Consider the following 12,875-nt stretch of genomic DNA (forward strand, 5'->3'; position numbering starts at 1 on the left):
TATATATATATATATATATATATATATATATATATATATATATATATGGGGTGTCCATAACTTTATCTTGACATGGCAATCCAATTGTCAAAAGAAAAGAAATCTTTCATACATCTAGATGCAGCCAAACACTAAATTGGAAGGTGATACCTAGGTTATTTTTTTCAAGTTATCATGCTCACAACATGCACAGATGGACGGAGGGTATTTCGAATTTCCGCTCTTTGCTCCACGACTGAGAACAAAAAACAGATAAAAAAATGACCTCATGGATTTAAAGGATCCACAAGATGCCAAAGTGAGCTCAAGTGTGCTAGACTAAATTAATGCAACCAAACCACATCTTTGTCCAAACATCCTCATATAAAACTGCAGTGTTTTTGCACGTGATGCAAGAATTTTTTTTGATTACCTGAAAGGCATCCAACATACCTGGAAAAAAGAACAACTACCAGTAGTAGCTTTGAAAAATGTTCACCAATCTAAATTTTTGGACCGTCTCACCAATAACAAAAACAACCACACTTTCATCTAAAAAGGGTAACTATAGCAACAAGGGGACATTCAGAGCCTTTACTTCACTGTAATATTTAGCAAGTTAACGTCAACAAAGTCACCACTGTTAACCTCGCATCAGCCTTCTGATCATTTCATATGAAACGACTTTTTTTTAGCACAATCTGCTAAATGTAGATTGCTCACTCTAAGGAATTTTAGAGTTACTCTGGCAGTCGTTTTGACTTCCTTTAGCAACTTTAGACAACAGTCAGCACACAGGATGCTGTTTGTTTCTAAAACTGGTGATACTGTATTTTGAGACTACAAATGAGTTGTCACGTCGTCATTGCAATTACAGTGTGCACTCTCAGGCCATCATTACCTGCAGCATCTCCTCAGTGCAGACTGAATTTGGCAAAAGGGCTTTCTCTTACTTTGCCCTTGTAACCTGGAACACCTTACAAAAAGATTTTAAGTTGTCGACTTTGACCTTTCTAAACCATATTTGACTTGTCTGCAAAATGCAAGCGTTACTCACTACACTTTCTCAAGTCATTTGGTCCAGCCTAAACCAAACAGAAATAATCAGTTTGAAGAGTTTCATTCAGGGTTTAGAGCTCACCACAGCACTGAATCTGCACTGGTGAAAGTTACCAATGATATTCTCATGGCCTCTGACAATAGACTTGTGTCTATACTGGTCCTGTTAGACCTCAGTGCTGCATTTGATACAGTTGATCACAATATTTTACTACAGAGGCTTGAATATGATATTGGAATTACAGGAATGGCTTTAAATTGGTTTTAAATCATATCTATCTTATAGATTCCAATTTGTAAATGTAAATAATGAATTTTCATCATACACCAAAGTTAGTCAAGGAGTTCTTCAGGGTTCAGTGCTTGGACCAATACTCTTTACTTTATATGCTTCCATTAGGTAATGTTATTAAGAAGATGGGATACATTTCCATTGTTATGCTGATGATACACAGTTATATTTGTCCATAAAACCCAATGAATCCAATCAGTTACTTAGACTACAAGCATGTCTTAAAGACATAAAAACCTGGATGACCCTTATTTTTCTCCTTTTGAACACAGACAAGACTGAGGTTTTAGCATTTGGACCTGAGCATCTCAGGAATACATTTTTCAGTCTTCCGTCCTCCTTGGATGGCATTAATCTGTCCTCCAGCTCTAATGTTTAAAATCTTGGTGTTATTTTTGATCAGGACATGTCTTTTATCCCCCACATTAAAAACAATACTAGAACTGCCTTCTTCCACCTGCGTAATATCACTAAAATTAGAAACATCTTATCTAAAAATTACGCAGAAAAACTGGATCATGCATGTTTCACGTCTCAACTGGACTATTGCAATGGTTTATCTGGGTTTTCAAATACTTCTTTAAAAAAAATCCTCAGTTAATCCCAAATGCTGCTGCCAGAGTCTTAAATGGAGTTAGTAGGAGAGATCATATCTCTCCAGTTTCTCTCCATTGGCTCCCTGTCAAATCCAGAATTGAATTCAAAATCTTACTTATAACCTACAGAGCTCTCAACAGCCTAGCTCCATCTTATTGAGCATGCATCAGGATACTAGCTCCATCTTATATTCGAGATCTTACTGTTCCATATTTATCCAACAGAGCACTTCACTCTCAGACTGCAGGCTTACTTGTGGTTCCTAGAGTTTCCAAAAGCAGAATGGGAGGAAGCTCTTTCAGTCATCAGGCTCCTCTCTTGTAGAACCAACTTCCAGTTTCTGTTCGTGAAACTGACACATTGTCCAGTTTTAAAACTGGGCTTAAGACTTTCCTTTTTGATAAATCCTATAATGAGGGTTGGCTTGTTCTGCTGCCTTAAGCTTAGACTACTAGAGGACAAACTGACCTCATTTCCTTGAATGAATTGTTAAAATAGAATAGTTTTCATTTGATACTATTTCAATCTTAACATGTGATTCTTGACCTGCCATTGTGTATCTGTTCCTACCAAACTCAGCAGATGGCCACTTGTCCTGAGCCTGGTTCTGCTAAAGGTTCCTTCGTCAGGAGGGAGTTTTTCCTTTCCACTGTCGCCTTCATGCTTGCTCAAGATGAGAGTTCTGCGATGGAGTTAAATTCAAAGCAGTCTGCTCCTCAGATAAATAGTGTTAAATTATTTTTATATATGAATGTTTCTGTTCAGTGCCCTGAGACAACTTCTGTTGTGACTTGGCGTTATATAAATAAACTGAATTGAATTGAAATGAATACCTAAGTGACGACCCTTTCTTGTATTATCTGAGTATTTTTAGTTTATGTACTTGTACTATTTATTATGTATATATGTTCAGTATATGCTTTATTTTTTACTAAATAAACTCATTCAATCAATCAATCGCTAGTTTGTAATAATAACTGGGTGCTCAACTGGTGCTCAAATAAATTCACTCGTTTTGTTTGCAGGGAGAGGCACAATCAGCTTGGGGTAAGTTACTAGTCAAATCCTCAAAGTGGTACCAAGTAAAGTAAACCAGGCTGAGTAAAGACTTGTGTTCAAATTTTGATTGAAGACTGCATTAAAACGTAGATTAACAGCTTTCACTTTTCCTTTCTTGCATGCAACAATGAAAATACTTTTTGAAGAGTCCATAATCCTTTGGCAGCTCGCTCTGCTATTTGCTGCGAATTTTCAGTTTCTGTTTCGGCCTGTTGATTCTGGACCCAGCTTCTGTTTCTCATGGGAGCATCCATCCATCCATCCATCCATCTTCCCCTCAGCCTGACTCAAACTGCAGTTGGGCCACCTCGTCGGGTTTGTTTGCCCATTTGAACTGTGACATTTTATGGTCTGAATCTTTTCTGCATCATTCATATTACTGTCACTATTTTCAGTTCTCAGATTATCTGGAGTCACTGAATCTTGTTAATACACCTGAATCTGTCCATCACTGCAACTTTCACTGTTTTTGGGTTCTGAATGATCGCGTCTTCATTAATGTTTCTCATGGTTCGATTATGGGGGCTAATTGTCACACTGTTAACTCCTGTAATTACACATCAGTCACAAAAAACTCAAGAAAATGTCTGATAATAATGTTGTTATTGCTCTCAGGAATTCAACCTAATCCTGGACCCCCCACTAATTACAGCACACCAAATGACTTTAAAAACGCCTCTGGGCTTCATTTTCTGCATGTAAACGCTCGTAGCCTTCTGAAAAAACTTGATGCTGTGAAAATCCTGGTCAGTTCTTCTGGGGCAGATGTTATCTTTATTTCTGAGTCCTGGCTCAACAAATCTGTAATGAATAATGACGTGGCAATCAATGGGTTTAACATCTACCGCTGTGATCGTCAAAAAAGGGGGGGTGGAGTCATTATTTACATTAGAGACACTCTGGTTTCAAGTCTTGTGACTTTCAAAACAATTCCAAACCAGTTTGAAGCCTTATCTGTAAACATCACCTTGAATGGAGGCCAGGTTTTAACTGTAGTCTGCTGCTACCGCCCCCCCACAGCTTCACCTGAAGCATTAAATGCCATGAAGGAATTCCTTGGTAATTTAAAATTCAAAGAGATCTTTTTAGCTGGAGATCTCAATATTGATTGGTGTAAGTCGACCCCCCTCTGTGACAAATTCAAGGAATGTTGCTTGTCTTTTAATTTAACCCAACTGATCGACTCCCCCACCAGATTAAATAAAAGCCATCCTGACAATTCCTCCATCTTAGACCTGTTTCTAACTAATATGCCTCACAAATTCCCTGGTACAGGTGTATTCGCTGATCTTTTGAGTGATCATTGTGTGACAGCGGCTTTAAGAAATAGTAAACTTCCACCTTCTAAGCCCAGATTAATTAAAAAAAGGGATCTGAAACATTTCTGTGAACAGTCATTCCTCTGGGATCTGTCTCACTTTGACTGGCATCGTATTCTGTTAACTGATGACGTGAACTCTGCTTGGAACTATTTCCATAATAATTTCATTTATTTCCTGAACTTACATGCTCCTTTTCGTCAGTTCAGAATAAAGGGACGAGACAGCCCCTGGTTTACTCCAGAGCTAGCTGACCTCCTGCACAGGAGAGATCATCTTTGGGCCGCAGCGAGAAAATCTGGCTCAGACACTGATTGGTTGAGTTTTCGACAGATGAGGAATAAATGTACAACTGCTGTCAAAGCAGCAAAACGAAACTATTTCTTATCTCAGACCTCCAAAAATCTAAATGACCCTAACAGATTCTGGAAAACAATTAAATCTCTCTCAGGCACCCCCCAATCATCTGACCTCCCATCACAACTTCTCGTTAACTCTGCTCCTGTGTCAAATAAGCACGAGATCCTGAACTGTCTCAACAAACATTTTGTTGCTTCTGGTTCTTTATTTGACACAGTAACTAATGGAAAATCAGCCACTTCACTTAATAACCAAACTTCTACAAATCAAATCCCTCCTACAAGTCAATCCTCAGTTAATCACAGCTTCTCTTTTTCTCCATTCTCAGTCAGTGAGGTTAATAAACTGTTAAAAGATCTTGATCCTAAAAAATCTGCAGGTCCAGATGAACTTCCACCTTATTTCTTAAGGCTGGCTGCTCATATCATCACAGTCCCTGTGACCCACATCTTCAATCTCTCCATAAGACAAAACTCCATCCCAGACACTTGGAAAACAGCCTTTGTTCTTCCTTTGCTGAAGGGAGGAGACCCCACCTCACTGAACAACTATCGACCAATCTCTAAACTCTGCATTTTAGCCAAGGTTCTAGAAAAACTGATAAACTCTCAAATCAAAAATTACCTGGACTCATTTAACATCTTACCTCCACATCAATCTGGTTTCAGGAAACAACACAGCACAACCACTGCTTCACTGAAGGTTCTTAATGACGTTGTTGAAGCACTGGATGCTAAGGATTATTGTGCTGCACTTTTCTTAGACCTGTCTAAAGCTTTTGACACTGTGGATCATAACATCTTGTGTCATAAACTCTCAGAAATCGGTTTCTCAGATCACACCATTGGTTGGTTCTCTAACTATCTTTCAGACCGGAGGCAATGTGTTCAACATAATGGTACTTCCTCCAGTTATTTAACAGTCAACAATGGTGTACCACAAGGCTCAGTCTTAGGACCCACCCTCTTTACAATCTACATACATAATGTAGGTAAAAACATCCCTAATGCATCCATACATTTCTATGCTGATGACACAGTTGTTTATTGTCGAGCTAAAACAGTTGCTAAGGCTTTCCAGCTTCTGAAATCTGCATTTAACATCATCCAGACTGATTTGTTTCACCTCAAACTTGTCCTAAATGCCGAAAAAACCAAAGGGATGCTTTTTTCAAATAGGAAGTTGGTCCCAGCAGTTCTTCCTCCGATTTTATCCTCAAATGGTGTCCCCATTGAGTTTGTTGATTCCTATAAATATTTGGGTATCTTGGTCGACTCACATCTTTCTTTTAAGCTCCATGTGGAAAACTTGGTAAAGAAACTGAAAGTTAAACTGGGTTTCTTTTTCAGAAACAGATCCTGTCTAACCCTGAATGCTAGAAAACGCCTTGTATCTGTGACTTTCCTTCCCTCAATTGATTTTGGTGATATTATTTACATGAACGCTCCTACAAGAACCCTGCAGATGTTGGATGCTGTCTATCATGGTGCACTAAGATTCATAACTGGCTGTGATTATCGTACCCACCACTGCACCCTGTATTCACTGGTTAACTGGACTTCATTAACTTCACGCAGACTCTCTCACTGGTACATTTTCATCTTTAAATCACTTCTTGGTCTGCTGCCTTCATACATCTCCTCCTACATGTCTCTGCGTGAGTGCAGCTACGGAGTGCGCTCTCAGGACATTATTACCTGCAGTGTTCCCTCAGTGAGGACTGAACTAGGCAAAAGGGCCTTCTACTCCGCTCCTGTTTCCTGGAATATCTTACAAAAAGATTTGAAGCTCTCGACCTTGACCTCTCTAAGTGGCTTTAAGAATCTGTTGGACTCCTGGCAGGGACCAATGCAGACATGTTCCTGTTTTTAGTTTTATACATTTGTCTCGGAATCTAGCAGTTTTTTTGGTTTTGTTACCTTTTTCCTTTTAGCCATCCTATTTGTTAAAAAAAACAAACAAAAAAAAAAAAACTGTAGTATGAGTTTTTATAACTGCTTATTGTTGTTGCTGTTGTCCATTGTTGTCATCTTTCTTTGTTGAAATCAGGTCTCTCTTGTAAATGAGTCCTCGAGGCTCAATGGGATTTACCTGTATAAATAAAGGTTGATTGATAATCAGGAGTTAATAGACTGTCCTGCACATCTAAAGGTTGTGAGGCTGTCCATTAATTATTAATAATGAGCACCTCATTGGATGTCACTCCTTACATAACAAGAACAAACCATATTTTTATGGTTCGTGGGTGCAATCAGTGGCCATAACGTTGATGTACTCCACCAATCAAATTGGCTTGTACAAATCGAACTTTCAACAGTTAGAACACTCAGCCTTGTGTTATATGTCTGCAATAAGTTGTGTCTTACTGTCAAACTAACAAGGTTGAGGGTATCACTAAACATAAATGTCACATTACTATGTTTTATGTGAAATACTAGACACCAGAACAAAAAAAGGTCTTCTTGTTTCTTAGCCTCTTTTGACAATGTCTATTATAACAGATCCAGAGCTGTAGCTTGAGAACATCATGGATATAATCTGCTGCAACAAAAGAAAGAATCACCTGCAGCAACAGACGCCCTTGAAGAAAACACGATCATGGGGGAAGAATACGATTTAAAAGGCACACAAGAGAGAGAACTGCAACAAAACAGACAGCTGCAAGAAAAATGTGCATGTTCTCGAGCATCCATCTCACCAGAGCAAACTCCTTGTTGAGGACCATCTGCTCCAGCAGTGAGGACTCGTTGTGGAAGAGGTGAGGCTGCATGTGGCTCCACATGTGGGGGAACCACCAGAATTCATCTACATACTTCAGTAGTAGATCATCTCCTTCATCCTCCTCCGCCATGCCTACATACATGTGAAAATGCACACACACACACACACACAAATCCACAAGGACAGAAAGGACAAAAAAATGAACCGTGCATAAAAACAAAACAATACAAGGAAGCTTTGCAGGTAAATTCTTGCTGATGCAAGGTTAGAGAGCATCATCGAAATGCATTTCTTTAAGGTTACGCTGCTATAAATAGGTGGTCTGAAGCCTAAATAAAGAAATAAAGAGGCTATAAAATGTCTGTGTCAGATTAAAGAAGGGACAGCAGCACTGACTTTCACCTGTTTATTTCTGTTCTTGTGGATCTGATAGCTGTCTCACTGCAGTTTTAGATGATTAAGTAAAAAAAAAAAAACTGTATCAAATCTGATCTTGGTGTCACAGCATAGGCGAGATTATACCACAACATGTCATAAAAACAACGTGTACAGTAATATTAGCTCCTTTACTAGGAGGGGAAAAATATGAGTGCCACATAACTCTAAATTGTCTCTAGGTGTGAGTGAGAGAGTGAATGATTGTTTGTCTCATTTGCTTCTATGTGTCCCTGTGATGGACTGGAGACCTGTCCAGGGTGTCACCTACCTCTCACACAGTGATAGCTGGATATGGGCACCAATGACCCCTATGACCCGAAAAGGAAGAAGCAGGTAAAGATAACGTATGTACGTACGTATGTATGTATGTATGTATGTATGTATGTATGTATGTATGTATGTATGTATGTATGTATGTATGTATGTATGTATGTATGTATGTATAAATGCATGTATGGATGGATGTATGTATGTACAGATGTATGGATGCATGTATGTATGTATGTATGTATGTATGTATTTATGGATGTATGTATGTATTTATGGATGTATGTATGGATGAAGAGTACCATACATGGTACATTAAACGCTCATCAAAAATCATTATACGTCAATCTATAGCAATGGCTTGGACAAGCAAAGACCTTGTATAACCGTTGACCTTGATTCATGACCTTGACCTCAGAGCTTGGGTGATGAAAAGTGTATGAAACACTCTGTTTAGTGATGATGCATAAGTGTATAAAGTTTTGTTAAATTATCTCAAGTGGATCAGAAGTTATGGGCAGGACCAGAGAAAGTTTACAGACGTACAGAGACTACAACAACACATCCTGCCTTCGTCGGGCGAACAAAAACCAAACTAAAGCCCTAAGATTTCATGGAGAAATGCAAAACACCAGTTTCATTTATTGCCTCTGTTATATTGAGGTCTGTCATGATATAGTTGTGCGCCGACTATGTGTTGTGGATGACTATCAGTTGATAGCGCATCAAGTTTGAGTTCACCCGTGTCTCCTTACCCATCCCCAGGTGCTTGTGATCATTCCCTTGTTAGTGTCCCTATATTCTTCATCCTCTACGTCAGCCCTTCTGTTTATTTAAATAAATAATATTTTACTTTATTCCTGAGTTCTCCGAGTCCTGTCTGCATTTGGGTTCAAACAAGATGCAGATCATGATAATTAAAAGCAAAAAAAGAGCCAGTTATAATCAAGTTGACAACCAACTTTCTAATACCACTAAGCACTGCTCCTCATGGTTAGGGTTAGCTTAAAGAACTTTCTGCAGCTCTAGTTTTGCATCAGTGAAGTTTTCTGTTTGGAATCCCCTTCTTTCATAAATGTTTCTGAAACCTTTTGCCTCTGGACCGGAGTCGGTCTTATGGTTGTTTTCTTCACTGTGTGGCAGAAAGAGTTGTTACTCAGAAAGGCAACATAATAGACACACGATATTTACATGGAAACATGCATTTCTAACTTTTGGTTCCAAAAGTTTTGACTTGCAGGAATCTATCTTAAATATTCTTTATTGTTCAGAAAAAATGTCAAGTTTCAGCTGAATATGTTTGTACAATTGATCACACAACTTTTCCAGATTTTTGCTGAGTACTGTTCTGTCATCAAGCCTTTCAGTCAGAGGTTTTGTTTTTTGCAACTTAGTAATTCTTACTTCATGCTTGATCTCTGAGAACAAAATGAAACCCCTCAAACTTTACTAGTCTTAAAATTGACAGTGATTAGTTGAAAACCCCAATCCTGAATAAAAGTAGTGCAACAAACGCTCATGACAACTAGCCTTTTATAAACCGGACTTGTCTTGCACAGATATACAGTCACAAACAGAACACACCTGTGTGATAGAACTTTCCAGAGAATCCCAAATTGAAGGTGAAGTTAGAGATGTACGAACGCAGCTGGTGCTGGGTTTCAAGGAGAGCCTGGTGATGGACGGACCGGTGGAGAAAGAAGGAACAGAAACACAGAAAACAAAGTGTTACATTTAGACAGAAACCCATTCAGTCCTTTGAACGGCACAATCACACACCAGTATATGAAGTCCTTCTCTCCCCTGCCTGTACTTGCACAGATAAAACCACGTATGATTTAGATCTTATGTCTCTCCGTTGTATATTTAGGTGAACTCTGGCTCCTTCGAGAACCATCACCATGGCTGTGTGTTCTCATCAACGCTTACCCTTATGGCTCGGCTATGGCAGCTGCCACCGGCATGCTGCTGCTGCAGCCGGCGTCTTTAGTTTGGTTTGTGATTCACTTCTCTACGCCCACAAACTCCCATTCTGTCCTTTTTCCTCACTTATTTAATGACTTCATTAGTTTTCTGGCCTTTAAACAAAGACTCCGTAATGAGTGTTAACTAAAGAGAGGGGCAGACGACGCGCACACACAACGACAGTAATGCAAGTTAATGAAGGTCATTGCATTAGTAGCCTCTGGAGGGTGGACTAATAACCACCCCACCCACACGTGCACGCACACACACACACACACACACAGACACACAAACCACCTATTTTCATCATTTCCACTATCCCTCTCTAACATCACCAACTGAAGCCAAAAGCCTCTTCATCCTTTTCCCTTCTCACTCTTGTCCTCCCGTTTCTCTCTGAGAACCTGCAGTCGCCTCCTTATTGCCACCCCCCCCCCCCCACCCCCCCTCTCCCCCCCCCCCCCCCCCCCTCCATTTGTCTTCCACACCTCCCACCCTCCTCTGAACCTCCATCTCTCCCTCGCTTGCTCCGTGAAAATGTCACATTCTCAGGAGACAGGGCTGTACTAATTTGAAAGGAAGGCTGAAGCAGCATGGAAGAAGGATCGCCCCCCTCCCTCCCCACCTCACGCACACACTCCGCATCCCCCTCTCCATCTATGACTCTATACCCTTGCACGTCTTTTCACCACGGCTGCACTTCTCGCTGTGCAGATGTTTTGTTTAGGAATAAAAACGCCAACCTTCCTTTATTTCTGATTTTATTCTACGGTTCAGTCAGCTGGGCCTTTCTGCTGTGCTACAAGCCACACCCCAACTACAAATCTTTGTCGTGCTGCTTTTAATCGATCCCCGAGAAGCTTTCCTGATTTATGATACCTGAGCAGCTGGAGTCAGAGCAGAGAGCTGCTTCCAGGCGCTCACACTCTCCCTCTCATCCACCAGCTCTCCTCCTGAGTGCAATTCCTCCCCAAACTAACAAATACACAGACACAAGAAGGGAGCGTCTTCATTAGCTTTAATTTAATGGTGCTGAAGATGGCCGCACCGGTGACAGATGTGCACAATTCCCTAATCTGATCCCCTGTCTACCCCCCTATGACATCCTCTACATCTTCCAGACGTGCGTGCGTGGAGCCCAACGTGAGGATACCCAGACTTAAGAATTAAATTAAGTTTGTAGCCAAGTGCTTTGCATTGTAACTTAATCTACACTCCCCGATGCACTCGGTCAAAATGCATTATTAACGTGTCTGTTGGCAAATGTGAGAATGGGTGTAGGTGTGTGCCCAAGCGTGCAATATATTAGTTTAAATATCTCATTTGTATTCTGCTGCCTAACATCCATGATGGGAAAAAAGCTGCTAAAGCGCAAAGGAAGTGTTTGGAGCAGCAAACATCAAGAATGGCTGCTTTTGCATGTTTTAACATTTTTTTCCCGTTAAATTCTGCGTCAGCCCTGTTTCTAACTTTAAGGGTGATCATGTTGTGCAACGATGGCACTGTGAGCAGAAAACTAGTGCTAAAGCTCCTCGTTTGAGAGCGAGCGCACAATGAGGGAAATATTAAAGCAGGCTACAAGAAGCTGAACGTGGATGTGTTTTTAGAAGGATCACCGAGAACTTGGTGAATTTGATTCATCAAAAACAGCAGCTAACTTTCGAATCAGTCACATCAAAGGAGAGGCATTCCCCTTTCCACAAACGCTGCGCAGATTCTGAAACTTTCTCAGGCAACAAATTGCTCACAGATCAGTTCTTTCAACCACAAATCAGCTCTCGTGCGGTTATCAAAGCATTTAACGCTACATGTCACAGAAATCTCCTCTCACTGTCGTACGGCTCGGGGGCATCGAGTGTGAGGTGTCAAACCACAAGTTTATCTGCCTCAAACAGCCACATAACCATAACTCCAGCTGTAATCACAGTGCAATGATAACAAATGATCACAAAGTAAAGCATGCAAAAATGAGGACATGCTGGGCTGTCAGTCAGAGTGTGATTCCTTTAGCGGCGTCACGTTTGGTGAGCAGTGAGGATTGAAAGGATTTATTCTACGATGCACTACAAGGACAGAGGAGCTCTTTCTCTAACAGACTGAGTCAATTACTCCGTCACAAAGAACACTTCAGATCATCATTTCACTCTCGTGTAACAGGTGACCACTCTACTGCAATTCACATCTATACATACTCTAAACTAAGCAAAAACTTTTCTTACCATCTAAATTTTTCCACATCTTACAACTAAAATTAACTGTACAGGACTACAGCTCTGGAGGTTTTGTTTTTCTGTCTTTTATTATCTTTCAAGGTGGTTTTGATCAGTGTTTGTTGGGGTTTTCTGAACATCTTCAGTGTTTTTCTTTAGACTTTGACTGTTTTTCTTTGACCATTTCCAGAGGAATGTTTATCATGTTTGTTAAGCCACCTAACTTTGACTTATGAATCATTCCCACTTAACAATCCTCCTAAACCGAATAGATGAACAAGTGTTGTATCAACACATGACATGACATGACAGCTGAGTATAAAATACTAGATTTAAATGAATTCTTGAGTCACTTTTGCCCCTTTTCCATAGTACATTTTAGTACCGGTACAGCACGGTTCGACTTGGCTCATTACGGTACACATTGTTTCCATTATGCTTTCGGTACCAGTTCCAGTGGGCGGGGTTCAAATTAACGTCACATGCCTCACCAGTTGGTGGTGATAAAGCTTGGGGTACGACCCTGAAACAGGTTTCAGTAAAGGGTGAGAATTTATTTTGAAGTTTCTGGTAAATTAAAAATAATACAGATTATTAAAATGATCAAAT

At 40.1% G+C, this 12,875-nt stretch overlaps 1 protein-coding gene across 1 annotated transcript in view; it reads right to left on the reverse strand.

Annotated features, from left to right (window-relative positions):
- The window catches only part of ndst3 (N-deacetylase/N-sulfotransferase (heparan glucosaminyl) 3), an 86,084-nt gene that overhangs the window by 54,519 nt on the left and 18,690 nt on the right, over positions 1-12,875 (reverse strand). Inside the window, exons 3-4 of the mRNA XM_037674939.1 lie at positions 9,676-9,763; positions 7,364-7,518 (exon numbers count right to left, since the gene is read on the reverse strand). Coding sequence (XP_037530867.1) covers positions 7,364-7,518; positions 9,676-9,763 — 243 coding nt within the window. The remainder of the gene's footprint in view (positions 1-7,363; positions 7,519-9,675; positions 9,764-12,875) is intronic.

The sequence above is a fragment of the Nematolebias whitei genome, chromosome 3 (assembly GCF_014905685.2).
Source record: "Nematolebias whitei isolate Nwh7 chromosome 3, NemWhi1, whole genome shotgun sequence".
Classification (NCBI taxonomy): domain Eukaryota; kingdom Metazoa; phylum Chordata; class Actinopteri; order Cyprinodontiformes; family Rivulidae; genus Nematolebias; species Nematolebias whitei.